General features: G+C 37.9%; 1 protein-coding gene and 2 long non-coding RNA genes across 6 annotated transcripts in view; 2 read left to right on the forward strand and 1 right to left on the reverse strand.

The window, feature by feature from the left end:
- The window catches only part of LOC145548954 (uncharacterized), a 120,645-nt gene that overhangs the window by 54,877 nt on the left and 37,890 nt on the right, over positions 1-27,878 (reverse strand). The window lies entirely within an intron of this gene.
- LOC145548817 (uncharacterized) lies at positions 10,932-11,809 on the forward strand. The gene is made up of 3 exons (XR_014084812.1): positions 10,932-11,117; positions 11,187-11,292; positions 11,438-11,809. It is a non-coding gene; the product is annotated as an uncharacterized LOC145548817 (long non-coding RNA).
- LOC108166065 (galactose-specific lectin nattectin-like) lies at positions 12,929-27,105 on the forward strand. Of its 4 annotated transcripts, none has more exons than XM_081599610.1 (9): positions 17,687-17,810; positions 17,926-18,058; positions 18,140-18,251; positions 24,534-24,613; positions 24,700-24,800; positions 25,532-25,641; positions 25,753-25,887; positions 25,967-26,078; positions 26,734-27,105. In XM_081599610.1, exons 5-9 carry the CDS (start codon positions 24,725-24,727, stop codon positions 26,808-26,810), a joined length of 510 nt encoding a protein of 169 aa, XP_081455736.1. In that variant the 5' UTR covers positions 17,687-17,810; positions 17,926-18,058; positions 18,140-18,251; positions 24,534-24,613; positions 24,700-24,724; the 3' UTR covers positions 26,811-27,105. The 4 variants fall into 4 exon arrangements, 3 of the variants coding, with proteins under 3 accessions (XP_081455736.1, XP_081455735.1, XP_081455737.1); XM_081599609.1 differs by having other exon boundaries at positions 17,688-17,810; positions 24,529-24,613; XR_014084697.1 differs by lacking the exons at positions 24,534-24,613; positions 24,700-24,800; positions 25,532-25,641; ... (1 more) ...; positions 25,967-26,078; positions 26,734-27,105 and adding exons at positions 12,929-13,180; positions 13,768-13,902; positions 14,701-14,800; positions 14,876-15,900; positions 16,648-16,720 and having other exon boundaries at positions 16,794-17,810; positions 18,140-18,866.

Genomic DNA, 27,878 nt, shown 5'->3' on the forward strand with positions numbered 1-27,878 from the left:
TACAGTCCAATCCAGTGACGTCTTCTTAGATTAACGTTTGAATCAGTTTAAGTGATACTGAAGTTTGAGACTTTATGATGAAGGATGACTGCTAAACCGAACCAGAAATAGGTTTTTAGTCGAACATTACTGCTGTGATTCATTGACAATGTACTATGCTGATCTGCAGCTGAATTTCTTTTGGTTTGTTCTATATTGTTGTTGAGGTGGTCAGTGGATTTGAACAAAAGATGGCCAGTCTTGTTGCAGTATTAAAAGACTATTCTTTTCTTTTCCTAAGGTTGACAAAGAACCAACTGTGACTGAAGGTGTTGAGTTTGAGCTGCTGGCTCAGCAATCAAGCTCCACCAAAGTCAAAGTCCTCCAAGACAAAGGTAATAATTTCTGAACTTCTTTTCACTGGCTTCTAGCCCAACTGGAGATGTCTGGGAGATTTGTCAGTACAGTTCCTTCAAAGAAATGTAATATTTCCTTCAAATGCTCCATAAACTATGAACTTAACAGGCTTTTTTCAGCAGTCCGCAACACACACTAGTCTGGTCTGATGTCATTGTGGGGTCCATAGCAGCTGAAGTGTTTAGTGAATGGTTGTTTGGGGCCATACACACATTTCTGGTTTACAGTAAAGTGAGGACCCCGTTTGAGGTTTATTTTGGTCAAAATTGAATCCCTTTTTTGTGTAACTATAAATTTAGCATGCCCTCAGTAGCATGGTTGACAGCTGGCACAAGACACAATGTATGTTTCAAATCAGGGAATGCGACGGAAACATATTTACAGTCCAATCCAGTGACTTTATGATGAAGGATGTCGGCTAAACCGAACCAGAAACAGGTTTTTAGTCGAACATTACTGCTGTGATTAATAGACAATGTACTATGGTGATCTCCAGCTGAATTTTTTTGGTTTGTTCTATATTGTTGTTGAGGTGGTCAGTGGATTTGAACAAAATATGGCCAGTCTTGTTGCAGTATTAAAAGACTATTCTTTTCTTTCCTAAGGTTGACAAAGAACCAACTGTGATGAAGGTGTTGAGGTTGAGCCTGCTGGCTCAGCAGATCAAGCTCCACCAAGTCAAAGTCCTCCAAGACAAAGGTATAATTTCTGAACTTCTTTTATTGAGCTTCTAGCCCAACTGGAGATGTCTGGGAGATTTGTCAGTACAATTCCTTTCAAAGAAATGTAATATTTCCTTCAAATGCTCCATAAACTATGAACTTAACAGGCTTTTTTCAGCAGTCCGGCAACACACACTAGTCTGGTCTGATGTCATTGTGGGGTCTCTAGCAGCTGAAGTGTTTAGTGAATGGTTGTTTGGGGCCATACACAATTTCGGTTTACAGTAAAGTGAGGACCCCGTTGAGGTTTTTTTGGTCAAAATTGAATCCCTTTATTGTGTAACTATAGATCTTGTCTGCCCTCAGTAGCATGGTTTACAGCTGGCTTAAGACACGATGTATGTTTCAAATCAGGGAATGCGACGGAAACATGTTTACAGTCCAATCCAGTGACGTCTTCTTAGATTAATGTTTGAAATAGTTTAAGTGATACTGAAGTTTGAGACTTTATGATGAAGGATGACTGCTAAACCGAACCAGAAATTGGTTTTTAGTCGAACATCACTGCTGTGATTCATTGACAATGTACCATGCTGATCTGCAGCTGAATATCTTTGTTTGCTCTATATTGTTGTTGAGGTGGTCAGTGGATTTGAACAAAAGATGGCCAGTCTTGTTGCAGTATTAAAAGACTATTCTTTTCTTTTCCTAAGGTTGACAAAGAACCAACTGTGACTGAGGTGTTGAGTTGAGCTGCTGGCTCAGCAGATCAAGCTCCACCAAAGTCAAAGTCCTCCAAGACAAAGGTATAATTTCTGAACTTCTTTTCACTGGCTTCTAGCCCAACTGGAGATGTCTGGGAGATTTGTCAGTACATTCCTTTCAAAGAAATGTAATATTTCCTTCAAATGCTCCATAAACTATGAACTTAACAGGCTTTTTTCAGCAGTCCCGCAACACACACTAGTCTGGTCTGATGTCATTGTGGGGTCCTAGCAGCTGAAGTCTTTAGTGAATGGTTGTTTGGGGCCATACACAATTTCTGGTTTACAGTAAAGTGAGGACCCCGTTTGAGGTTATTTTGGTCAAAATTTATCCCTTTTTTGTGTAACTATAAATTTAGCATGCCCTCAGTAGCATGGTTGACAGCTGGCACAAGACACAATGTATGTTTCAAATCAGGGAATGCGACGGAAACATATTTACAGTCCAATCCAGTGACGTCTACTTCGATTAATGTTTGAAACAGTTTAAGTGATACTGAAGTTTGAGACTTTATGATGAAGGATGTCGGCTAAACCGAACCAGAAACAGGTTTTTAGTCGAACATTACTGCTGGGATTAATAGACAATGTACTATGGTGATCTCCAGCTGAATTTTTTTGGTTTGTTCTATATTGTTGTTGAGGTGGTCAGTGGATTTGATCAAAAGATGGCCAGTCTTGTTGCAGTATTAAAAGACTATTCTTTTCTTTTCCTAAGGTTGACAAAGAACCAACTGTGACTGAAGGTGTTGAGGTTGAGCCTGCTGGCTCATCAGATCAAGCTCCACCAAGGTCAAAGTCCTCCAAGACAAAGGTATTAATTTCTGAACTTCTTTTATGGAAGCTTCTAGCCCAACTGGAGATGTCTGGGAGATTTGTCAGTACATTCTTCAAAGAAAGTAATATTTCCTTCAAATGCTCCATAAACTATGAACTTAACAGGCTTTTTCAGCAGTCCGGCAACACACACTAGTCTGGTCTGATGTCATTGTGGGGTCCTACCAGCTGAGTGTTTAGTGAATGGTTGTTTGGGGCCATACACATATTTCTGGTTTACAGTAAAGTGAGGACCCCGTTGAGGTTTTTTGGTCAAAATTTAGTCCCTTTTTTGTGTAACTATAGATCTTGTCTGCCCTCAGTAGCATGGTTGACAGCTGGCTTAAGACACGATGTATGTTTCAAATCAGGGAATACGACGGAAACATGTTTACAGTCCAATCCAGTGACTTTATGATGAAGGATGTCGGCTAAACCGAACCAGAAATAGGTTTTTAGTCGAACATTACTGCTGTGATTCATTGACAATGTACTATGCTGATCTGCAGCTGAATTTTTTTGGTTTGTTCTATATTGTTGTTGAGGTGGTCAGTGGATTTGAACAAAAGATGGCCAGTCTTGTTGCAGTATTAAAAGACTATTCTTTTCTTTTCCTAAGGTTGACAAAGAACCAACTGTGACTGAAGGTGTTGAGGTTGAGCCTGCTGGCTCAGCAGATCAAGCTCCACCAAAGTCAAAGTCCTCCAAGACAAAGGTAATAATTTCTGAACTTCTATGGGTTTCTAGCCCAACTGGAGATGTCTGGGAGATTTGTCAGTACAGTTCCTTTCAAAGAAATGTAATATTTCCTTCAAATGCTCCATAAACTATGAACTTAACAGGCTTTTTTCAGCAGTCCGGCAACACACACTAGTCTGGTCTGATGTCATTGTGGGGTCCTAGCAGCTGAAGTGTTTAGTGAATGGTTGTTTGGGGCCATACACACATTTCTGGTTTACAGTAAAAGTGAGGACCCCGTTGAGGTTTTTTGGTCAAAATTTATCCCTTTTTTGTGTACTATAGATCTTGTCTGCCCTCAGTAGCATGGTTGACAGCTGGCTTAAGACACGATGTATGTTTCAAATCAGGGAATACGACGGAAACATGTTTACAGTCCAATCCAGTGACGTCTACTTCGATTAATGTTTGAAACAGTTTAAGTGATACTGAAGTTTGAGACTTATGATGAAGGATGACTGCTAAACCGAACCAGAAATAGGTTTTTAGTCGACATACTACTGTGATTCATTGACAATGTACCATGCTGATCTGCAGCTGAATTTCTTTTGATTTGCTCTATATTGTTGTTGAGGTGGTCAGTGGATTTGAACAAAAGATGGCCAGTCTTGTTGCAGTATTAAAAGACTATTCTTTTCTTTTCCTAAGGTTGACAAAGAACCAACTGTGACTGAGGTGTTGAGGTTGAGCCTGCTGGCTCAGCAATCAAGCTCCACCAAGTCAAAGTCCTCCAAGACAAAGGTATAATTTCTGAACTTCTTTTATTGAAGCTTCTAGCCCAACTGGAGATGTCTGGGAGATTTGTCAGTACAATTCCTTTCAAAGAAATGTAATATTTCCTTCAAATGCTCCATAAACTATGAACTTAACAGGCTTTTTTCAGCAGTCCGGCAACACACACTAGTCTGGTCTGATGTCATTGTGGGGTCCTACCAGCTGAAGTGTTTAGTGAATGGTTGTTTGGGGCCATACACAATTTCTGGTTTACAGTAAAGTGAGGACCCCGTTGAGGTTTTTTGGTCAAAATTTAGTCCCTTTTTTGTGTAACTATAGATCTTGTCTGCCCTCAGTAGCATGGTTGACAGCTGGCACAAGACACAATGTATGTTTCAAATCAGGGAATGCGACGGAAACATGTTTACAGTCCAATCCAGTTATGTCTACTTCGATTAACGTTTGAAACAGTTTAAGTGATACTGAAGTTTGAGACTTCATGATGAAGGATGACTGCTAAACCAAACCAGAAATAGGTTTTTAGGCGAACATTACTGCTGTGATTCATTGACAATGTACTATGCTGATCTGCAGCTGAATTTCTTTTGGTTTGTTCTATATTGTTGTTGAGGTGGTCAGTGGATTGGAACAAAAGATGGCCAGTCTTGTTGCAGTATTAAAAGACTATTCTTTTCCTAAGGTTGACAAAGAACCAACTGTGACTGAAGGTGTTGAGGTTGAGCCTGCTGGCTCAGCAAATCAAGCTCCACCAAAGTCAAAGTCCTCCAAGACAAAGGTAATAATTTCTGAACTTCTTTTCACTGGGCTTCTAGCCCAACTGGAGATGTCTGGGAGATTCTGTTGGTACGGTTGCATTGGAAGAAATGTAATATTTCCTTCAAATGCTCCATAAACTATGAACTTAACAGGCTTTTTTCAGCAGTTCTGGTGACACACACTAGTCTGGTCTGATATCATTGTGGGGTCTACAGCAGCTGAAGTGTTTAGTGAATGGTTGTTTGGGGCCATACACATATTTCCGGTTTACAGTACAAGTGAGGACCCCGTTTGAGGTTTCTTTTGGTCAAAATTTAGTCCCTTTTTTGTGTAACTATAGATCTAGTCTGCCCTCAGTAGCATGGTTGACAGCTGGCTTAAGACACGATTTATGTTTCAAATCAGGGAATACGACGGAATCATGTTTACAGTCCAATACAGTGACGTCTTCTTAGATTAACGTTTGAAACGGTTTTAGAGATACGGAAATTTGAGACTTTACGATGAAGGATGACTGCTAAACCGAACCAGAAATAGGTTTTTATTCTAACATTACTGCTGTTATTCCTTTACAATGTACCATGCTGATCTTCAGCTGAATTTCGTTTGGTTTGTTCTATATTGTTGTTGAGGTGGTCAGTGGATTTGAACAAAAGGTGGCCAGTCTTGTTGCAGTATTAAAACACTATTTTTTTCTTTTCCTAAGGTTGACAAAGAACCAATTGTGACTGAGTGTGTTGAGTTTGAGCATGCTGGCTCAGCAGATCAAGCTCCAACAAAGTCAAAGTCCTCTAAGAGAAAGGTAATAATTTCTGAACTTCTTTTCACTGGGCTTCTAGCCCCACTGGAGATGTCTGGGAGATTTGTCAGTACAGTTACCTTTCAAAGAAATGTAATATTTCCTTCAAATGCTCCATAAACTATGAACTTAACAGGCTTTTTTTAGCAGTTCTTGCAACACACACTAGTCTGGTCTGATGTCATTGTGGGAACTATAGCAGCTGAAGTCTTTAGTGAATGGTTGTTTGGGGCCATACACACATTTCTGGTTTACAGTAAAAGTGAGGACCCCGTTTGAGGTTTATTTTGGTCAAAATGTAATCCCTTTTTTGTGTAACTATAGATCTTGTCTGCCCTCAGTAGCATGGTTGACAGCTGGCTTAAGACATGATGTATGTTTTTCAACTTTTTATTGGTGGGCTACTAGCCCAACTGGAGATGTCTGAGATTTTGTTAGTATGGTTACCTTTCTAAGAAATTTAATATTTCCTTAAAATGATCTATAAACTGTGATCTTAACTTGCTTACTTGATGAAGGATTACTGTATATCTGAAGCAGAAACGGCTTTGTAGTAGAATCACACAGCTGTGATACAACATTCCTTTTGACTAGTCAATGTTTTTTATGTTATTTAGATGGTTTTTTTCTATTTGTCCCAATGTTGGCAAGCCTCTTGCTTACAATATTCAGGTTTATTTTAAAGTACATTACATTTTCAAATAATACGTCACTGACTTCAGAATTAAAAGTCAGCCCTAATTTATAGTAACATCAGGACTTCATTGTCTTGTGGGTAGGGTTAGGGTTAGTAACAATTACCTTAGATGTTTACAAATATATATTTTTGGTATAATTGAGAAAAATAGCTTTTCATGGTGAGAAAGGTACAGTTATTAATTGGTTTAGGTCCTGTATTTAATTGTATTTTGCAGGAAGGGTCTAATCAGGCATGAGTGTATTTTACAATTTCAGAAAACCCTTCAATTATGATATTGCTTTGGTAACTTCATTTCATTGTTTTAAACTTGTTATTAACTTTGGTTTTAAAGGTTGCCAACCATGCAAGAGGAGGACTTGGAATGAGGGAGAGGTCCTTGCAGTCAAAAAGCACTTGATGGCATTCATCACCACCTGTAGAGTTCCAGGAAAAGCAGACTGTGATAAGTGTTTAAAACGGGAGCCTGTTGCACTCAGAAACAGAAATTGGCTGGCTGTTAAGTTTTACGTTAAAAACGGCTCTTAAAAACAAAGTTTAAAAACATTTAATTTCATGCTGCTTTTAAGTGCTTTTAGTTAGTCATGTCATAGACATTTCAGTTTGCTGTTTTTTTTTAAATACAGAAAGTAGTATATCTTTTAGTTTTGGCTTTGTTGCAGTACCTTTTTTACTGACAGTAATTTCAGTTTGTACTTTTTAAGTTCATTTGTTGGTTTAAATATTTACGGGAAAACAAAGCATCCTGTAAAGAGCTTGGTTAAGCAATAAATGTTTATTCTTCAGCATACTTTTTACGCCTTACTCAATCATTTAGTACATAGAAGGAAGATAAAAAAATACCTTTCATCTATTTTCAGATGCGTGAAAAGTACATCATATCTGAGTTGTTGTAGATGCTTATGGCTGTGGGCAGGGAGGATTGTCTATATTATTCGGTATTCTAATGGATCTGAAGATGCCTCAGTGTTCAAACATATGAAAGAGGATGATCGGGGTTGTCTGTAATGTTTGTATTACAATCAATCAGTCAATAGGTTTATTCGACAAAACTCATTACATGAGTGAAAGTGAGCAGACAGAACAAAAACCTTCAAAGAATCCTTTTTTGAACAACCATCTCCAGAGGATTTCAACAGTAGTCCCCGGAACAGAACCAGCCTTCTTTATCAGGCTGTTAAGCCTTTTCAGGTCCCTGGCTCAGATGCTATTTAAACAGATGATGACAGAAGAGATGACACTCTCAACAACAGACTTGTAGAGTAAATTAATCAATCAAGATTACTGCCTGTGGCCCATCTTCTCGTAATTACAGGTTGTTCCTGGATGAGAGATTTACAGTCAATCAGAAGAACACAAAATTATGATATAATTTGCTAGGAAAAGGTTTTTTTGCAGAAATGTATGCATCATTTTAATCCCTTTATGTAATGTCTTTAAAAGAATACATTTAACAAAGCGTAATATGCTGCTCAATACTAGAATTTGACATATCTTGAGTGGCTACTCAATTTTCTTTTGTACCAAAGTGTAGATTTCATTGTGCATTGAGTCATAGTGGCTGTCAAAGCACTTTGAACCGGAAATTGTGCTACAGGTACTAAGAATGTAATAAAAACTAATTAGTGTGTATTTATGTCCCCACCCATTACTAAAAACCTGACAAGTCCCCAAGAGTCACCTTCTTATCATGTTTGGAACTCTAGTTAGTCTTATTGCAAATTTAAAGTGATATGTTTGTTCACTGCCCCTCTAGCATGCTACTTGATTTTTTGCAGAGCTGTGCTACTTTCAGAAAGGGAGGTTCCCAGAAAGCATGGTCTTGTCTTTAGTCCCCAGTAGGGCATATAAACAAGGCTAGGTGTGTGTGTGTGTGTGTGTGTGTGTGTGTGTGTGTGTGGGGTGTGTGTGTGCGTGTGTGTGTGTGTGTGTGTGTGTGTGTGTGCGTGCGTGTGCGTGTGTGTGAGAGACAGAGTTTGCTTCTGTCAAAATTCTGGACTCCCATGAGCTCACCCACCAGTCAATGGTGGACTCTTTTCCCTTTGGGGACCAAAGGGAAAAACTGCTCAGCATAATCTAAAATGTATTTTAATCCAAAAATTTCTACTGTCCCTAAAAGTTAGTTTTTCAGATTTTTTTGTGTATGTGTATGATCTTCCCTTCATATTTGTTCGAAATATGAAGGGAAACTATAACTCTATTCTACACCCTAGTGGAAGTTTGTGTAATTGTTTATGACCTAACGAAGGGCTAAAGTTTGGCCTGATAATTATTCATTATTTTAAGTTAACTTATCTTTAGAACCAAATAGTGGGCAGTAATTTGCAAAATTGTGTGTGTGTGTGTGTGTGTGTGTGTGTGTGTGTGCGTGTGTGTGTTTGTGTGTGTGTGTGTGTGTGTGTGTGTTTTGCTACAGGAGGAACATCTGAACATGACAGAACATCTGTAGAATTAGCACACGTTGAAAAAAACATTAGGTGGAAATGTTGAATCACATTATCAAGATATATACTTATATGTTCAGATAAAATGTTAGCAATTTTTGATTAAAATACATTTTTGTTGTTTTTACAGAATACAAGTTTAACTGGATGGAAACTCAAAGCAGTTTTTGACAAAAAATATTCTAAATGTCATCTGTAAGAGTTGAGTGGGTTTTGTGCAAATGTAAAAAAAACAGGAAGTCTAACCTAAATATAGACGTTAGCATTTTACTCATAATGCCTCTAATTGTACAAAACACCAGCTGTGAGCTGCAAGATGGATAAGGTGGATTCTTCATAAAAAAATGTATAACTTTAAATATCAAATATTACATTGACTAAAGTAGCTCAGGCTACTCTCCTTCAGCTCATCTGACCTGTTGGCTCTGTTATGTCTCATCTTTATCTTCAGAATACTCTATAGATTTTCTGTGGGTTACATATGACCAGGTTGCTGTTTTTTTATATTGGTTTTAATTTCATTAGATGCATGTCATATTAACAATGGAAAATGTTTTTTAGTGTTTCTGAAAGAATCTCACTCAACAGTGATCTGAACAACATTTTCTCTCCTCCATTCGGAAGCTTTGGGACAAACCTGTTAAAACTATACCCAAATAAGGAGGTAAGGCATCAAAAGAGAAGCTGTCACCACATACAGAAGTGGAAAGTTCTTCAAACAAGCTAACTTTATCTTAAATGTCATCTTTGTTCTTTGAAACATGACTTTGCAGCACGACAGTGAAACATGTCAAACCAATAAAAAATTATATATATATTTATATTTTTTTTTTCTTTCATAAAGTAAATTAACTATGTAACTATAGGTCATGTTTTGGTTATTTACAAGTCTCATATTTGACCAATTTTGTGTAAACAGTTAATGATAAACACTTATTTGGTGTAAAAGTAAGCTGTCAAAATCTACCTTTAATTATACGTTCCAGTTGCACTTTCTACATTTCTGTAGAAAAAAATACATAAAAACTAATAAACACTAACATTTTAAAAAAAAGATACAACCAAAAAAAACCATCAAAACTGTCAATTTATATCAAAGTCTTTCTTTGAAGACTCAACGTCAATTTTTTTTCAAACAAATTACTACCAGAAAAATCCCATAGAAGCTTTCAGTTTATAGAAAACTTCTTTGAACCATTGTTAAGCAGTTTGTAAAACTGAGCCAATCATCTGACCTCACTTGATACTTAAAAAGGAACGTGTTGGGCAGCAGATAGAGGAATCTACTTCAAGCACATATTGTGATGTTTCCTCTCTGCACAATCAGTCTGGCTGCTCAGCTGCTTCCTACAACAACAGATTGTTTCTGTCTGTCAGCATCTATCACCTGCATGATGAGGGTCCTCCATTTTTCCATGTTTGCCATGATGGTCCTGACGTCTGTGCTTGGTGAGTTTTCAAAAGGTTTTATTCATATTTACCAGTTACTAACTTATTTAATTTTCAATGGTCAAAACTTATTAACATGCAAATATCATGAAATAACGACAAAGTTCTTATTTTACTGCAAATTGAACCATTTCTTAAAACTTATGTTTGAAAACTTGCAGTAATATTGTATATAAACAGTAATGTATTTATAAGTATTCTCTCTAACTTTCCAGCTCTTCCAGAAGCAAACTCAGCAAAACAGGGTAATCAATTTTTCATTTTCTAAAATAATATTTACACAAAATAATTGCACGGCAAAGTAAAATAATTTTTATTCATTTTTCTTGAGAAATATTCCTTAAAATATCATATCCTATTGCTCCTTTGCATATATTTCCTTGGTGCCTCGTTTTGCTTTTAGGAAATTTAGGTACAATTTTTGTGTCTATCATGCTGAATTTAGATGTCAAAAGTCGATATGAAGGTCCAAATCATGAACATGTCTCCCAGCTTCACGCTCAGAAGCTCTAACTAGAGTCTCCGTATTTGTTCTCAGCAAAGAGTGACCTGGTGAAGAGGTCAACTGACTGCCCCCGTGGATGGACTGGGTTCAACGGCCGCTGCTTCCGCTACATTCCACAACCCATGAGTTGGGCCAGAGCCGACATAATAAAAGGCCTATGATCCAGTGTATTATTCAGTTTGTGTGGCCATATTGGTGTCTTATTTGAATACCACGTGTAGAAAAACTTCCAGTCCGTGGGGGCAAACCTTGCATCGGTTCATGACAAGGAGGAGTACCATGAGATTAAGAAGCTGATCCTGACTGCAAGTCATGAATATAAAGCGACCTGGCTTGGAGGCACTGATGCACAGGAGGTATTTCATTTGTCGCAACATTTTTATTTTGCTTCATCAACTCCAATTAGATTTTGCTTTGTTTTCCAGGAGAATGAGTGGTTCTGGAGCGATGGTACTCCTTTCCACTGTACAATCCGGTGTCCTGGAGAGCCTAATAACAGCAGAAAACAGCAGCATTGCTTGTACACTGGAGGTAAAAATATTTTTTACATGCCTGATTTAGAGGATAGCTTTTTAGTTTTTTAAAATTGACCATGCATGGTGTTATCAGTCTTGTGTTACGGCCCTCATCTTTTTGGACCGATTGGGAAAATACCTACTCTTTCCTTTTCTTGCAGGTAGGAATTGCTGGGACGACTTCCAGTGCTACCACCGTAAACCATCTGTCTGTGCCAAGAAAGCCACTTGAATCCTCGACTAACTGCTGAAACCTGGACTGAGTATTAATACTTAAAGAAAGCCATCTGTCGTTATGAAAATCTTCCTCTTTTTTCGCTCTATTGCTATTAGGTAACTTTTAAAAAATCACAACATTTACAAATTGATAATTGTCTCCCTGTTTATGTCTTCAAATCCAGGCAACTGAATTTGTAAAAGTCTGCTTTTAGCACAACTTTATTCTGTAAAAAATAAAAAAGTTCAAGCAAAAAGAAAAAATAGTCTGTTTTGTTTTATAACTAGCTAAACTCAGACAGCAGAACTATGACGAAGATTTTATGTGGCAACCATTTCTGTCTTTGTTTAACACGTTAGTGGGGGAAAAAAGGAAGTGCAACAAATGCTGTATCACATTCAATTTAGATGAAAGTTGGTCATTTGCCATAATTTGGTTAATCTTCAACTGCAAATAAATCACAAGTGGCTTTTAAAAGAAACGAACAATGTTTCTTAATAGCATCAACTCGTAATTCCCTTGGAGCAAATCATCATTGAATTCCCTGTTAAGTCTGATTTAACTTAAAATTTTCCAGATAACACGTGACTGCTTCATTTTGCATGTTGGTTTTCAAAATAAAAGCAACGTGCTGCTTGATCGGTTGTAGGTCATTTGGTCGCGTATCAGAGGAGAATATTTGTCTTAAGTGGCCAAATAAAATGAACATTAACCAACATATTTGATGTGTATTGATGATCACATTTATCAAATGTATTGTTTGTTACAGGTTTTGTCAATTGTTTATTATGATGGTTTTTATGACTTTGGATTTTTTGTGATTTTATGATGTAAATCTCTTTGAACTGCATTGTTGCTGAAATAAATTTTATTGATTGTCTGCAATGGTGCCAGATATGTGGGAATACTTTGATATGATCGCTCACAATCAAATTCTTCTTAAATAAAAATAATTAATAATTTTTATTTAAGAATCTTGTGAGCGACCAAGTATTCCCAGATGTCACTTTTTTTTCTTCTTGCTGGCTCCATTTCAATCAAGTTTATTTGTGTAGCACATTTCAGCAACAATGTAGTTTCAAAGTGCTTTACATAATAAAAACACACAAATATAAAGTAATAAAATATACCATAATCAACAATTGAGAAAACTGGTAACAAACATTACATTTTGATGAATGTGATCATTAAAATCATTAATAAACATGAACTATGTTGTTCAAGGTTCCTTTTATTTCGGCCACTGCTGAAGACAAATACTACTCTGATGTGCAATCAAATATAATAACCCATGAAGCGCCACGGCTCATCATGCTTTTATTTTGAAAACCGACACGCAAAATGAATCAGCTACGTGACCTATGCAATGCAGGGGTCGTTTGTTGTCAGTCACGTGGTTTTCAGCAAGACGACACAAGAATCAAAGCCGGGCTTCATCTGACACGCCCCCTTTTCACCCGGTACTCCTGGATTCAGACGCCCATCACTAACTGGAGATCAGGGTGATGATGATCAGGTGTGAGGTGTCTCAGCTCAGCAGCAGCTGTGTCATCTCTCCTGCAAACTATCTTAATCAACACAGTCATATGTCTGAAGGACAGGGGAAAGAGAAACAACTGACAAGCAAGCAAGCTTGATTTGTATACAGGGAAACTCTGACCTAAGCCTTCTATGATGACTTTTGCAGGTAAGATTGTAATTTTGGTTGTTCAAAGGTAAGAAACATTTATTTATACAACTTTGAAATAACCTAGAAAAATGTATTTGCTCTAATTTAACACAACAAATTCTTCTTTGCTCTCTTTATACAGGTCAAATAAGAATAATATCAGTGCTAATTTAGAGGGCAATCAAAGTCTTATGGCAAACAAATGTACTGCTCAAAATAATAAAGGGAACACTTAAACACCACAATATAACTCCAAGTAAATCAAACTTCTGTGAAATCAAACTGTCCACTTAGGAAGCAACACTGATTGACCACGGGGACCCTCATCGGGTCAATCAGTGTTGCTTCCTAAGTGGACAGTTTGATTTCACAGAAGTTTGATTTACTTGGAGTTATATTGTGGTGTTTAAGTGTTCCCTTTATTTTTTTTTTTGAGCAGTGCATTTAGTTTCAAATGTTTCTTTCACACTTTGGATTCATCATTTTTTGGCTTTACATTATAAAATACAGATGTCAGAATATTTTTATTACATGACCAATTCTAAATTATTGTCTTGAGGGCTTTGTATATAAAATTTCCTGGTTTTGTTTAATTTTCTTTGCAGTTTCTACTTTGGTCTTTTGCCTTCACGTCATCTTCCTTGCGCTGCTTTTGACTGTGTCGATGACGGCCATGTTGCTCCTTGTGCGGATGATAGTTTATGAAATCGGTAGATATGCAAGACTTGGAGGCACCTTTGGTACGTTTCAATGTTCCCGTTTCAACCCAATAACACTGAAAACAATACTTCCTATTTCACTGTATTTAATAAAGTCGAGTGAAAAGTAAAATTTAAGTAATTGTGCACCCTGGAGGTCTCAGGGCATTTAGGCAAAAAGTGTGACTCGGATTGAGTATTGGACCTGGATATCAATATTGTATTGCTATAACTGAAATATTAGTCCTAGTCATGTGTCACACCACTGTTGTTTAGCCTTTCAGATCAATCCTGACTAACTCTTAGCATTTAAATATACATGTGAAGCGGCATGTTCAAGTCCAGTCCTTCAGAGCCACCAGCCTGCAACTATTATCTGGCTTTTCTCCTGAACACATGAGGACAAACGACAATCAAATGTCTTAATTCCCTCATCAGCAGTCAGACCTGGTAACAAGCCATTGGTGTGATCCAATGTGTTGGAGCAGAGATGCATCTGAAGGTCACAGGATGGTAGTTCTTCAGGACTGGACATGGCCATCCCAGATATAGTCAGGGGTCACTACAGGTACACTGTTAAAAACACAATCTCACCTTTTTTTGTCTAGTTTCTACTGTTTAGTTTCAAGTGTACCAATTATATCTTGGTACACTTGAAATAAGGCAAAACAAGCTTACAAGAAACTTTTCCGCTTGTCTTAAGTTGATGATTCCATAATTTTGATAAGTGCAAGTTGCACTAGAATTTATTTTTTTTACCCCCCCCCCCCCCCACACTTATAGCAACACTTTTCCCATGTCATAAGTGAAACATATAACTTGTTTTTTCTTTGTTCACAGCCTCCCTTTGCTGGAACTTAATATTTTTTGTTCCACCTGTGATTGGTTTCATGCTATTCCTGGGCAGCATTTTCCAGACCCTGATGGATACAATTGATGAGTAAGTCACAAAAACACCACATCATGTCACATCTGTCATGTTCAGTAAGATGATTTTAAACACCATCTCTCTCAGCTATTTGTTGGCACATTGATGAACCAACATGGAGAATCAGAGGAGGAGGAAAGAGCCTCACGACTCGACTTTCCGAAGCTGCTGCCTGCAACTTTAATGCATCTGCGCATGAAAAAAAACTGTTCCTTAAGTAGGATATGATTGGTATATTGTAACTTTTAAGGTTTACTTTTCTCTGGAAATCAGTGAGTTGATTTTCATTGTGGGTATAAATTTATGAATTGAGGGCAAAACAACAATGCTGAACTAGTTCCTCAGCTAACTTGTAATAAAAATGTATTTATTAAATTTATCTGTGCCAAATAAATTGTTCATACAAGGTAAATTGTTTTATTAAATCTCTGAGGCAAAAGAAACGATTCCTGTGGATTTCTTTTGCATCACATTCCTACTACATTGTTTTGCTTATGATAGCTGCACTTCTAGATTTAAATCTTAACCTTTGTTTTTTTTTTGCCTCATGTAAAAAGTGCACCATCTTGTGGTCAAACACTGACTGCTGAAACAAAAGGTTTTACCATTTTGTTTATCTTGAATTATCCAGGCAGTTATTCATAAACACCAAACACCCTGTTGTATGACAGCCAAAGGAAATGTTAATGAAAAACACTAACTGGAAAACAATGGAGAGAAAAAAATCCAAAGAAGCTTAAAACTCTTCAAAGCCAAATTGAAAAAGAACTGATATGGTTTATGTAAGAGGAGATAATTATGCAGAGGATCTAGCATAGCTTGTATTTAGAAGATATGGTAGATGTAAATCAGGTGTTGAATGTGGCGCCATGTTTTGATTTTGTCAATTTACAGATGAACTCAAGTCATTTGATCAAATTTGTAAATGCTTTGTTCCATATAGATGTTTCCACATAGGAAATTATTTTGATTTGACTAAATGCAAAATATTAAATGGTCAAAATGGCATGTTTTCTTCCATTCAGCAGCTTCTTGGTGTGGGAGACGGAGTCCTTCAGTCCCCCACACCACCTGAACTGGGTCAAAGGTCATAGACGGAGCTGGCCTTCCTGGTGAGATTATCCAGCTGCTTCCACTCAGCTTCAACATACATCATAGGAGATGGCTTAATGTGCTACAGAGTCAAAGTTCTTCAGTAGCGCCCCCTGCAACCCCAAAGACCTCAGTAAGGTGGTCCAGTATCCATGTGGTGGTCAACTCCAGGCCGCTCCACTTGTCTCTCTCAAGTCAAGCTGGAGTCCAGACCTCTCAAGGTTCTTGATCAGATGCCAAGTCAGGGTTATCAGTCTGTAGTTGCTTTGGATGCTTGGTCTGTGGTACCAGTACCACACAGGTCTTCCACAGTTGTATTTTTGCTCACTTTAGGCTTAAGTTGAACATAAATCCCATGATGCAGTCAGTTGAAAAGGACACCTCCATCTTGAAAAGGACAAGATGGAGGTGGCATGGAGTGATGTGTATGCAGGTTTTAGAGAAATTGAGCTGCAACGCTAAGACGTGACTTGCACATTAAAATATATGCTCTCCAGTCCCCATTTTGAATAAATGATCTCACAAAACTGCAGATTCATGTCAACGCATGGCATAAATGACAAGCTTTGGATGTATCCAATAATGTCTCAGAATGGTCAGGGTTATAAGCAAAACAAGAACTCAGGAGTCGGATTGGAATCAATAGTAGAATCCAGCAGAGTGACGAGCTTCCTGTCTAGAAGCGCCATTTTCATCTCATCGTACCAAAGAATTTTCTTCCACCTGGCAAACTCTAGACTAGCCTTGGTGCATGTTTTCTTCAACAGTGACTTCCTCATTGCTGCTTTACCATGACGCTTTGGCTTTGTGAAGCCAATTGCTGATTGACCATTGCTGATTGTGAGTATGCATTAAATACAAAGCCGTCATAAAGTGACTAAAACGCACTAATTCCTGTTTTAAATATTTACAGCTGTCCCTGATGGTGGCGCTCCTGGTGACAGTCAGTGGATGTTTGTCGGTTTATTTCCTAAATGCTCAGTCAGAAATCCAACCATAAAGGGACTAAAATACAAACACATTAACTCCAGTTTAAAATATCCACAGCTGTTTCAGATTTTTTTGTCATGTTTTTTTTAATTTTTTTTATTTCCTGAGTGTCACACCTTGGGAATATGAGACATACATCTTCTTGTAGTATACTTTATTAAAACAACGCATACTTTGTCTTCAGACTATTTAATGGACTTATCTTAACCCTTTCATGCATGAATTATGATCTTTTGTGTCAGGATTTTTTCCAATTTTTTTAATTTTCTTGAGGCATAAAAAAGGTAGGAAAAGAAAACTATATTTTTTTAGGTGATCAATTGTAATTTTCTCCAAATTCAAAGTTATTTGAAAAATACATAAGTAGTATTGTTCTTTAGGGGTTATCTGATGTCACTTTTTTTTTTTTTTTTTACCTGCAAGACTCGTCTACAGTAGGAGGGACCGGGTCGGCATGCTGTTTGGTCTGTCGGCCATATTGGATTTAACAAAAGTAGTTCCTTGTATTTGAGGCTGATGGCCAGTAGTTAATACTGTTTTTTATGATGCATTAGTGCTCACTTAACAGGTCTGTGTTCATTTATAACATAAAAACCCACAAGAAGTACAAGAAAATGGCTTTTAGATAGCTGTCCACTGTAGTGACCACTATGCATAAAATGGTTAAAATGTCTCCACTGCTCCTTGCAGTGGATCAGTTTTGGTTTGCACAAGTATCACTGTTGTCATTAACGGATTTGTGGCATCATTTTGATGTTATGGCATAAAATAAGGTCTTTATAAAACCAATGCCACATGCACCTGATCTGAACTCTGCATATGTTCATCAGATCAAGTTGACTTGCAGCAGAGATCTATTTATTGTCCTTCTGGCTGGACTCTGATCAAGAATCGTTGTTTCCGCTACGTTTCCAGACGCATGAGTTGGGCAACAGCTGAGGTGATTTCCGAACACATTGTATTCTTATTTTTTTTTTTGGTTTCTTTTATTTCACAGTTCTTCTGTAACAAAGTCCAACTACTTCTTCAGCTAATTGTTGCGTGTTTATCTGTAGAAAAACTGTCTGGCCATGGGGGCAAACCTCGCATCAGTAGATGATAAACGAGTACCGTCGAATTCAGGCTCTGATAGTAAAAGCAAGTAGTCAGTCCAAATCCACATGGCTTGGAGGCTCTGATGCACAGCAGGTATTTTTGCCAGCACACTTTATTTTTTAAGTATTTTGTGAAACATTGAATGAAACTTATCTGCTGAACTTTGTCTTGCAGGAGAAGATTTGGTTTTGAAACGATGGAAGACCAATGATTTACACAAACTGGTGTCTGAAAGAACCTAATAATTATAGAGGAAAACAGCACTGTTTGCAGATGAACTGGACAGGTAAAGCCAAATACCACACAGGTCTGTTCTTTCAGGTTGCATCAGGACTCGTTTGCTGGTTTTCTAAACATCTTAGTTTAACTGTAAACTCAGCTACTGAATTAACAGCACAAACATAAAAAGGCAAAATGTTTTAGTTGATCAACCTTTTCAATAATTTTTTTGATATAGATGGTTTTTATTAAGTGATTTATTTTCTTGCTCCTGGATAAAAAGTGCTGCCTGTGTTTTACTTTAGTTGTGTATTCTTAGTTCTGTTCCCTTTGAGTCTTTGCGGTGTTCTGTCTCTTTACCCTTAATTGTTCGCAGATGTGTCTTGTTCCCTGATTACCCTCCATGTGTATTTAATCCCACCTGTTGTCTTGGTCTCTTGCTGGATCCTTGTCTACTGTCGAGTGTTGTCATAGTGAGTCAGATTGTCGTACGTCTCGGTTATTTAGTGATGGGCAAATTAAGCCTCATGAAGCAATGAAGAATCCCAACCCTTTGCCAAAAGGTTCATTACTCACTGCTTCATTCATCACTCACTAGTGACATCTGCTGGTGAAACTGTAACAACCTTGTCACTCAGATAATACTTCCAAAAATTTGTAAATGCAATATTGTCCCCAAGTTTTCATCAAACTCATGTTTAGTAACTTCTGTTACTAAACTCCGCCATGACAATTAAATATGAAGCCATATTTAATTGTCATGTTTTAATTATTAAAATGATTTGTAGCAATCTAATCCTTGGCAATCAGTGGTTGTTGGGTTTTCTTCATCCGTCATAGATGGATTAGACAAAGACATTTGATGCTTTAGTGTCTTGGGAGTGCAGTGCCTGTTGGGATGTTCACTTTTTCTTGGATTTATAATTGACTCTGATCCCTTATATTTAGCTACATGTTGAATTTTAGTTCTGCAACAGGATTAAATATGTTTCTTCTGTGCAACACTGATATATCGTTGCTAATCAGACTACAAATAATAGTGGAACTTTGCAGAAATTGGGAGGTGGAGGGTTAATTATTCTCTAAGAAGAATTTTATTGTGAGGATCATCTCAAAGTTTTCCCAGATGCCAGAGATTTTCCTCTTGCTGGCTCCATTTCAGAAAATTAATCAAGTTTACTTGTGTAGCACATTTCAGCAACAATGCAGTTCAAAGAAATTTACATAATAAAATCACAAATATAGTTATAATAAAAACATAATCTACAATTGAGAAAAGCAGAAACAAACATTACATTTTGATGAGTGGCATCATCAATACACATCAAATATATGTCGGTCAATGTTCATTTTATTTTGGCCACTGAAGACAAATATTCTCCCCTGATGCTCGACTAAATGGACAACAACCCATGAAGCAGCGCGGCTCATCGCGTTTTTATTTTGAAAACCGACACGCACAATGAAGCAGTCACGTGAAATGTGAGGCTTCGTTTGGTGCCAGTCAAGTGGTTTTCAGCAAGACAACACAAGCCTTGAAGCAGGGCTTCATCTGTCACGCCCCCTTTTTACTCGGTACACGCCTCGAAGCCAGGATTCAGTTGCCCATCACTATTAGTTTGCAGTCACAGTCAAACTGATAAGTCCTGTATCGGCGTCAGCTCTCATCTCAGTCCGTGTTTAGATCAGTTGCTACCAGTGACTAGCATTAGCTTTGTAAATGTATCTAATATCGTCTAAGTCTGGAAAAGGTTATGAACAGAACAAGAGGATCAACACAGAGGAATCGGGTCGTAGAATCCTGCAGAGTGACGGGCATCCAGTCTAACAGGCATGAAGTGCCATTTTCATCTCATCAGACCAAAGAACTTTCTTCCTCTTGACCACATTCCACTTGCCAAACTCCAGTCAAGCTTTGGTTTGTGTTTTCTTCAACAGTGACGTCCTCATTGCTGCTTCACCATGATGCAAAAACCCAGGCAACAATTGTTGTAGAGACTCCAGTGTCAGCTGCTGGGACTTGGAGCTCCTGGTTACATGAGTCCTGGATTCCTCTCACTAGTCTTTCTCTTACAGTCACAAAAAGGAAATTTCCTTTTTGTTTTTATTTCTGCAACTCAGCAAAAACAGTTTCTGACAAAGATGTAATCAAACATAAGACTAGCAACCAGCAGCAGCAAGAGCTGAGCTTCAGATGTGAATGATGAGATGGAGCAAAGTCGGACCATTCTCCAGTAGAATGAGACTATCAACAAAGGACAATGAAGATCGTGAAACATCCTGCTTTTTGCCAGAATGACCAACCAACAATCCCCCAGTTTCTCCAAATCATTCCCTCTACCCAACCACACTAGACTTTAACGCAGACATCCCAAACTTCATTAGTGATTAAAACAAAAAAAAAAAGCAGTTTTCATTCTCAAACTAGGTTAAAGATGTGAGTTAAAGGTCAACCAGAGTCCAAGATGCAACCGGCAAGTCTAACGGCTTCAGCTTCTTCAACCAGCAGCAGAAAAAAGGGAGAAAACAAGAGTTTGCTTAACGAGTCACTTTAATTCAGAGAAGGGTGGCTTTGGTGCAGCAGAGAACTGAGCTTCAGTCATCTTTCCACTCTTACAACCTTTACAGTCTACTGGCAGATTTCCCAAAAGATATCTATAAACATTGTTCACAAATTAGCTCAATATTTCAATATTTTTGGAAACTACCTGATGGATTTAGTTTGTGAAAATGGCCTATGTTGCATTTTCAGGCTAACCTAAGATGTTGTATGAATTGTTGCTACATTTAAATTTAAGGAAACGCATGAAATCCTGTTCACACAGACCCCATGCTGTGTTTGCTGTCACTGGGGCATATACTGACTTACCGGAGTTAAATGATTGATTTTAGAAAAGTGTTGAGTTCTCAACCAACGGGTCATTACATGTATTAATACCTTCACATTTTAGTAGCTTAATCATAACCAGACCTCAAGAAGCCATGATCATTTTTATTTTACCAGAGGTGACAAATTATTGGATTTCAGGAAACTTGACTTAACTGTTACCAGGACCGCTTAAGATAACAGTCTTAAGCGGTCCTTAAGTCTTGAGCAGTCTTAAGATAACAGACTGTTATCTTAAGCGGTTGAGTCATTTAACTGATTGAACTGGTGTGGTTTAAAGGACTCCTGTCAAAGATGCAATCTGGACAAAGATAACACCACTAAGGTCTTTAGACGGCCTGGTTACTGAGGTTGAAGTTAAGTGCTGAAAACAGTTGGTTGGTTTCAGATGTTCTGATATCAGCATCTGAATCCCAGAAACTTAAACGTTATCCAGACTTTTCTTGTTAGGATATGCCTGTGGTGCACTTGGTGCACTGAAATGATTATGAATTAGATATATCTGAAGTGGTTGATATCAGGAAATCCTACCAATGGCTGGAGAAAGCTGCACTCAAGGACAGCACAGAGGCTCTCATCCTGGCTGCACAGGAACAGGCCCTAAACACCAGAGCAATAGAGGATCAGATCTACCACACCAGACAAGACCCAAGGTGTAGGTTGCTCAAGGAGGACCCTGAGACAGTCCAGCACATAACAGCAGGGTGCAAGATGCTGGCAGGGAAAGTGTACATGGAACGACATAACCAAGTGGCGGACATAGTGTACAGGAACATCTGTGCAGAATATGGACTGGAAGCCCCGAGATCAAAGTGGGGAACACCCCCAAAGGTGGTGGAGAATGACTGAGCTAAGATCCTGTGGGACTTTCAAATCCAGACAGACAAAATGGTAATGGAGAACCAACCGGACATTGTGGTGGTGGATAAAGAACAGAGGAAAGCCGTTGTGGTGGATGTAGCAATACCAAGCGACTGCAACATCAGGAAAAAGGAGCAGGAGAAACTGGAGAAATACCAGGGCCTCAGAGAGGAACTGGAAAAGACCTGGAAGGTGAAGACCACAGTGGTGCCTGTGGTCATCGGGGCCCTCGGGGCAGTCACCCCCAAACTAGAGCAGTGGCTAAAACAGATCCCAGGAACAACATCAGACATCTCAGTCCAGAAATGTGCAGTTCTAGGCACAGCCAAGATACTGGAGGTCCGGTTATTAAAAGAACTTCAAAAAGTTCTGTTTTGTTAGGTAGCAAAGGAAGGTGACTTAGAAGCTAATAAGTGGTTCCGTTTTCTGATCAAGAGCTTTTTTAAGTCTAGAAAGCTATACAAAGCAACAAAAAACTATTTGGATATTAATCATATTAATCAAATCTAACTAAAGTGGCTGATTAATTTGTTAATATTTTTTAAACTGTGAAGGAATATATAACATAGTTTTTGCAGAGGATTCATGAGCAACATGAATATTCATGTTTAGATACCACATAGTGTAAACCTTAGTAAGAATAACTTAGCAGTTTATAAAACCCTGAGAAGGTGAAGCAACACAAAATGACAGTTCCTAATTTATATTCTGATTTTAACTCTTATGTCTTTCTCACCAAAGTCTCCTTAATTTAAACTACATTTTACCAATTGAATACTTTTTTAAAATCCTATTTTAACCTTTTGGTAGAGTGGTTGTTGGGATTGTTGTCTTATGACAAGAATGCAGTTTGTTCATAGCATGTTTTCTCTCTGGGGAGCCTGGCTTCCATCAACAGTCCAAAACATGGAGGTCAGGTCAATAGGTCACTCTAAGCGGTCCCTAGGAGTGGGAATGTGCATGGATGATGTTATGTCCTCTGTGTTTGTGTTGCCCTGCGACAGACTGGCGACCTGTCCAGGGTCCACCTGGAATTTTGTCTGCATCTCAAGCATGTCTGGTTATGTTCTTTAGTTTACCAACATGTGAAAAGAGAAGCCCTAAATAGAGCTATTAAAGGGAGAAGAGCTTGTCAGTGGCCTGATGGCTAAAAGTGTCAGTGATGTGACGGGTTTCAGTTTGGGCAAAAATTATTGTTTTCAAACCATTTTCTAAAAACCGGGTCAAAAATGACCCCAAACACATCAAGGTCATTGTTTTTACTGTAACCTTGTTCCTGAAACAAATGCAGCCATTTCAATGGAGGTTCAGTAAGAACCTGGAGAAAATTATGTACTTATTAAGATGTATGAAATAGTAAAATAGCAGCTATAAACAGGGGAGGTCAAATATGTGTGGATGTTAGCTCAAGGGTACCTCTGGTGCAAACCTGTGAATACCAGGGATCCATTGTACTTAAATGTAGCAGGAATTTGTATTAAGTTATCTGACATTCTTAATTAAATTCAAATGCTACCAAAAGTGCTAAGTTGGTAAAAGACAGTAAATTGTTCACCTGCTTGTAATTTAATTACATTACAAATTCAGGCATTGTGCTGTAACAATATAAAACTGAAATTCAAACCATAGTTTTAGCAGAGGATTCATGAACGATATGAATATTCATGTTTAGATACCACATAGTGTAGACCTTAGTAATGATGACTTAGCAGTTTATAAAACCCTGAGAATGTGAAGAAACACAAAATGACAGTTCTTCATTTATATTCTGATTTTATCTTAGGCATGTTTTTTTCCACCCAAGTCTCCTTTTTTAATCAGATTAAGAAATTTAAACTACATTTTACCAATTGGTTATGTTTTTATTGTACTTAAACCTTTTAACGTTGTTTCCAAGGTAACACAGTAGAGTAGTTGATTAGTTTGTTGCCTTCTCTCTGGGTATCCTGGCTTCCTCCATCAGTCCATAATTGAATGTCAGGTCAATAGGTCACGTACTCGAGGCAAACTAGAACACAGACTAGAACATGACATCTGCCATACATGTCCACCGAACAATAAATTTCAACAACCAAGTACGTGTACAGTAAACTCCCTGGTGTCTTGTGTTCACATCAAACTGTTTTTTCATGAAACACCATGATGTGACAGCTATTCTCTGTCCCACACTGACAGGTGAGCTGACAGAAAAGAAACAGAGCTAGGTTACAAACAATGAAAACTAGTTAGGCTAGTTTTCATTAGGATTGTGAGAAATAAAAGGAATTTGTCAAGAGTATAAGCAGTCAGTACACTTGAGTATTAAGTCTCGTATTCTAAGTGAAAATTGAATGATAGACACCGCAAGCAAAATAAATAGCATTTATGATTGTAGGTGGAAGCAAAGATCAACAAACGGTGTGTCAAAGTGTAGGCCTTAGTTGTTGCTCAATTACCAAGACCTTTCGTGCTGCAACTGTCACAGCCATGACAAGGACAAAGACCAGGTTTGGTTTTGGTCAATGGTGAATGATGAGGCAAGGTATGAACTAGACCTGGTTATGGAGAGCAATTCTGTTGAAATTTTATCTGTGTCATTTCCTCATGTTGTGTCAAGATCAGAAGCTCTATAAGTATCCAGTGATTCTGCAGTGAAGGTAGAAGGTGCCTCCTGGTTAAGAAGACAGATCATCCTTCATCAGGTTTGCTGACCAGATTTCTGCTCATTTTTCAATCAATACTGTTTGAATTTTATTAACATGTATGCTTTATTTCAATTTGCCATCAGCGTGCCTCATCACTTCATCTCCATCATGAAGTTGTCGGCTGTGTTCCTCCTGGTCTTTTCCATGGTGGCTATGACCAGTGGTCTCAGGTTCAGGCTTTGCAGTGAGTATTTATTCATTATAGAGCCCTGCTTAAGTTACTAAAACACAGAAACACAAACTAACTCCAGGTTAAAGTATCTACAGCTGCCCAGATCATGGATCTACTGATAAACATTACTTGGTGTTTTTGTCACTGTTTTCTTATTTCCTAGCTGTGACTGCTTAGAACCCCAATTCTGATCCATAGTAAATATGACATATCTTCTTGTAGTATACTTTACTATAACATAAATACTTTTTCGTCAGCATATTTCATAGATTTATTACTTTAATGTCTTCACTACTGCTTGCAATGTACACACATCATGGCTTTGGTTTGCACAAGTGTCTCTGGGTAATTATCCTCAAGGGATTTATAATTTTTAATAGATGTTGCATCATTAAGACTAATGCCATTTACACTATGGGTCACTGATAAACCAGCCGGTTGAAAAATCTGCACCTATTTTGTTGATTTTGGGAGTTGAAACAGGTCTTATCCACATGAGCAGATCAATCTCTGGTTTCTTCTGCTCTGCCATGAGAGAGATTTGACTGACAGACCTGCCTAAAATGGCAGGTCTGCACGTTTGCATTAAATACTGCTTTCATTTCAGACAAAAAAAAATCAGTTTCATCTAAAATCGGACTCGGCAGGTTAAGCTTTTTAAATATTGATCAGCCAGGAAACTGGAGTCAGTTCACCGCTGACATACACCTCTTCACTGGAAGTCTGTATTTGTTTGTCTTCAGGACGATATCACCCATACCCGTATTATAACTGCTGTCCTTGGGGTTGGACTAAAATCAACGGTCGCTGCTTTCGCTATGTTGCCACATCCATGACTTGGGCGAATGCTGAGGTGATTTTCAAAAGAAATGTTCTCTTATGTTCCTTTGATCTCTTTTATTTCACTGTTCTTGATTAACAAAACCCAGCTAATACCTCAGAAAATTGTCATGTTTTTCTGTAGAAAAACTGTCTGTCCATGGGAGCAAACCTTGCATCAATTCGCAACGTGTACGAGTACCGCCGGGTTCAGGTTCTGATACGTGCAGCAAGTCGTAATTCCAGGGAAGCTTGGATTGGAGGCACTGATGCACAGCAGGTACTTTTGCCAGTACACTTTATGTATTTATTTTGTGAAATACTGAATGAAATGTGTAATGTACTGAAAACGATTCTAGGAGAGAACCTGGTTGTGGAGCGATGGAAGTCCTATGAGGTACACAAACTGGTGTCGAGGGCAGCCTGATAATGCTGGACGCAGCCAGCACTGTTTGCAGATGAACTATTCAGGTAAAAGAAAATATCACATCCGTCTGTTTTTTCAGTTGATAAAAGGGCTTGAGGGTGAAAAGCTTATTTATTCTGCATGTAGACTTTTTGTACACACATCAGAAGTTAAATCAGACGAAACTTCTGTTGTTTTCGGTCGGCTAGAATTACCAAAATTATTTCTATTTGGGAAATTGCGATGAAAAACTTAAGAATATTTATTAGAAATTCTTCTTGTGACTTTCTTCTTATTCAGATATTTTCATGCATTTGGGTTAATGTCAGGGATAATTGTCTTTTAAACTGTATGAACCTAAATGTTTACATTGTATGTGAACTTCTGAATTTGAAAATGACAAAAATGGTCTCTCAAATGGTTTAGTTTTCTGGCACTAATTGAAAATAAATAATTTCAGTTAATTCTAAATGACCTAAAAGAAGAGAAGTTTGAACTTATTTAACTAAAGAAAAAGAAAAATTGTGTGTTTTCATTTGTGTATGTAAATATCTGGTTTTAACTGTAAATTTACTGCATCAACAGCAGGAGTTTATATACATTTTTGTGGCAAGAAGGTTTATTTCATCATCCTTTCCAATCATTTTCACAATACTGCGTCGGTCACTTCAGGGTTTTCAGTACGTGATGTTCGACTCATATTTGTTCTCTTGCTTCTAGGTGCAAAGTGCTGGGATGACTTGTGGTGTCATCACGGTCGGCCTTCTGTCTGTGTCAAGAAACTCAGAAGACGTTGAGGTTCCCCAAGAGGCCTGATGTGTAAAACAGAACCAGTGGAGGATGAATGCTAGGAGTTTCTGTTTACCTGTCTTTTTGCATCTTCATAGAAAACCCAAAAAATATTTCTGCATCTTTTCTTCATATCATTTCTCTCTTTAATGCAACCTAAGGAATAAAGCAACAAGCAAACAGCAGCTGAATTGTCTCTCTGTAATACGATCAACTGAATGAGTTATAGGAAAGAATCATCTTAGCAAAACTTTCTTCTGTTCTTTGGCTTAGCAAAAATAAAACTTTGAGCAATCAAAACAAGATGGTGTGTGGTTTATTCTGGCTTTGTGTTGTTCTGTTTTAACACTAATACACTAGCTATTACAATATAAATCACATTATAGCGAAGAACTTTTTAGATTCTTAATATAAAGTATTTCTGTACAAATGTGACTATTGTTCAAGCATCAAAAATATATTTTCTTCTACAACATTTCAAGTTCACATACAAATTATGATATTCCAAAAACACACTTTTTTAGATTTATACAACTTTTAAGTTTTTGTCAGTAAACATTTTCCTCTCCCATCTCCACCGGTAAATAATGTCATAGATGTGATAATTGCACTGAGTCCCAATGCAAAGAAAAATATTTCAGAAATATATTTCATGATTCAGAATAATGATCCTTCGCAATAGCTGAAAACAAGAATAGCTTGGGAACAGGATCTGGATGAGAGATTACTGAGGGAGTTCTGGCAACGCTGCCTGGACGTATTCCCACCTCTATCTGCTCTAGACAGTGTCTCATACAATTCAAGGTTTAATATCATCTGCATTGCTCTAATGATGAACTTTCTAGAATGTACCCCAGTCCGTCTGAGATCCCATGCAGACAAAGCTACTGTAGATCATATATTTTGGTGTCAACTATTAAACAGCTTTTCAGAAAACTTCTTCCTTTGTTGCCCAGAAGGTTTGCCTGATGCAACAGCTTTTCCCCATGAAAGAGTCCCACATGAGGACCCCTACAAAGTCTTTGGGTTCTTGTTTTGATTATATGAAAGTTGGAATGAAAGTAAGCACAGAGTTA

The sequence above is a fragment of the Poecilia reticulata genome, chromosome 18, assembly GCF_904066995.2.
Source record: "Poecilia reticulata chromosome 18, P_reticulata-male-v2, whole genome shotgun sequence".
NCBI classification, from domain to species: Eukaryota; Metazoa; Chordata; class Actinopteri; order Cyprinodontiformes; family Poeciliidae; genus Poecilia; species Poecilia reticulata.

What these genes read in the sequence shown, in the direction of transcription:
- LOC108166065 (XM_081599610.1), top strand. Translation starts at nt 24,725, where the DNA reads ATGAAGTTGTCGGCTGTGTTCCTCCTGGTCTTTTCCATGGTGGCTATG. An exon ending in TGACTTGGGCGAATGCTGAG is followed by an intron (nt 25,642 to 25,752) that starts GTGATTTTCAAA and finishes GTTTTTCTGTAG; the next exon opens with AAAAACTGTCTGTCCATGGG. An exon ending in GAGGCACTGATGCACAGCAG is followed by an intron (nt 25,888 to 25,966) that starts GTACTTTTGCCA and finishes AAACGATTCTAG; the next exon opens with GAGAGAACCTGGTTGTGGAG.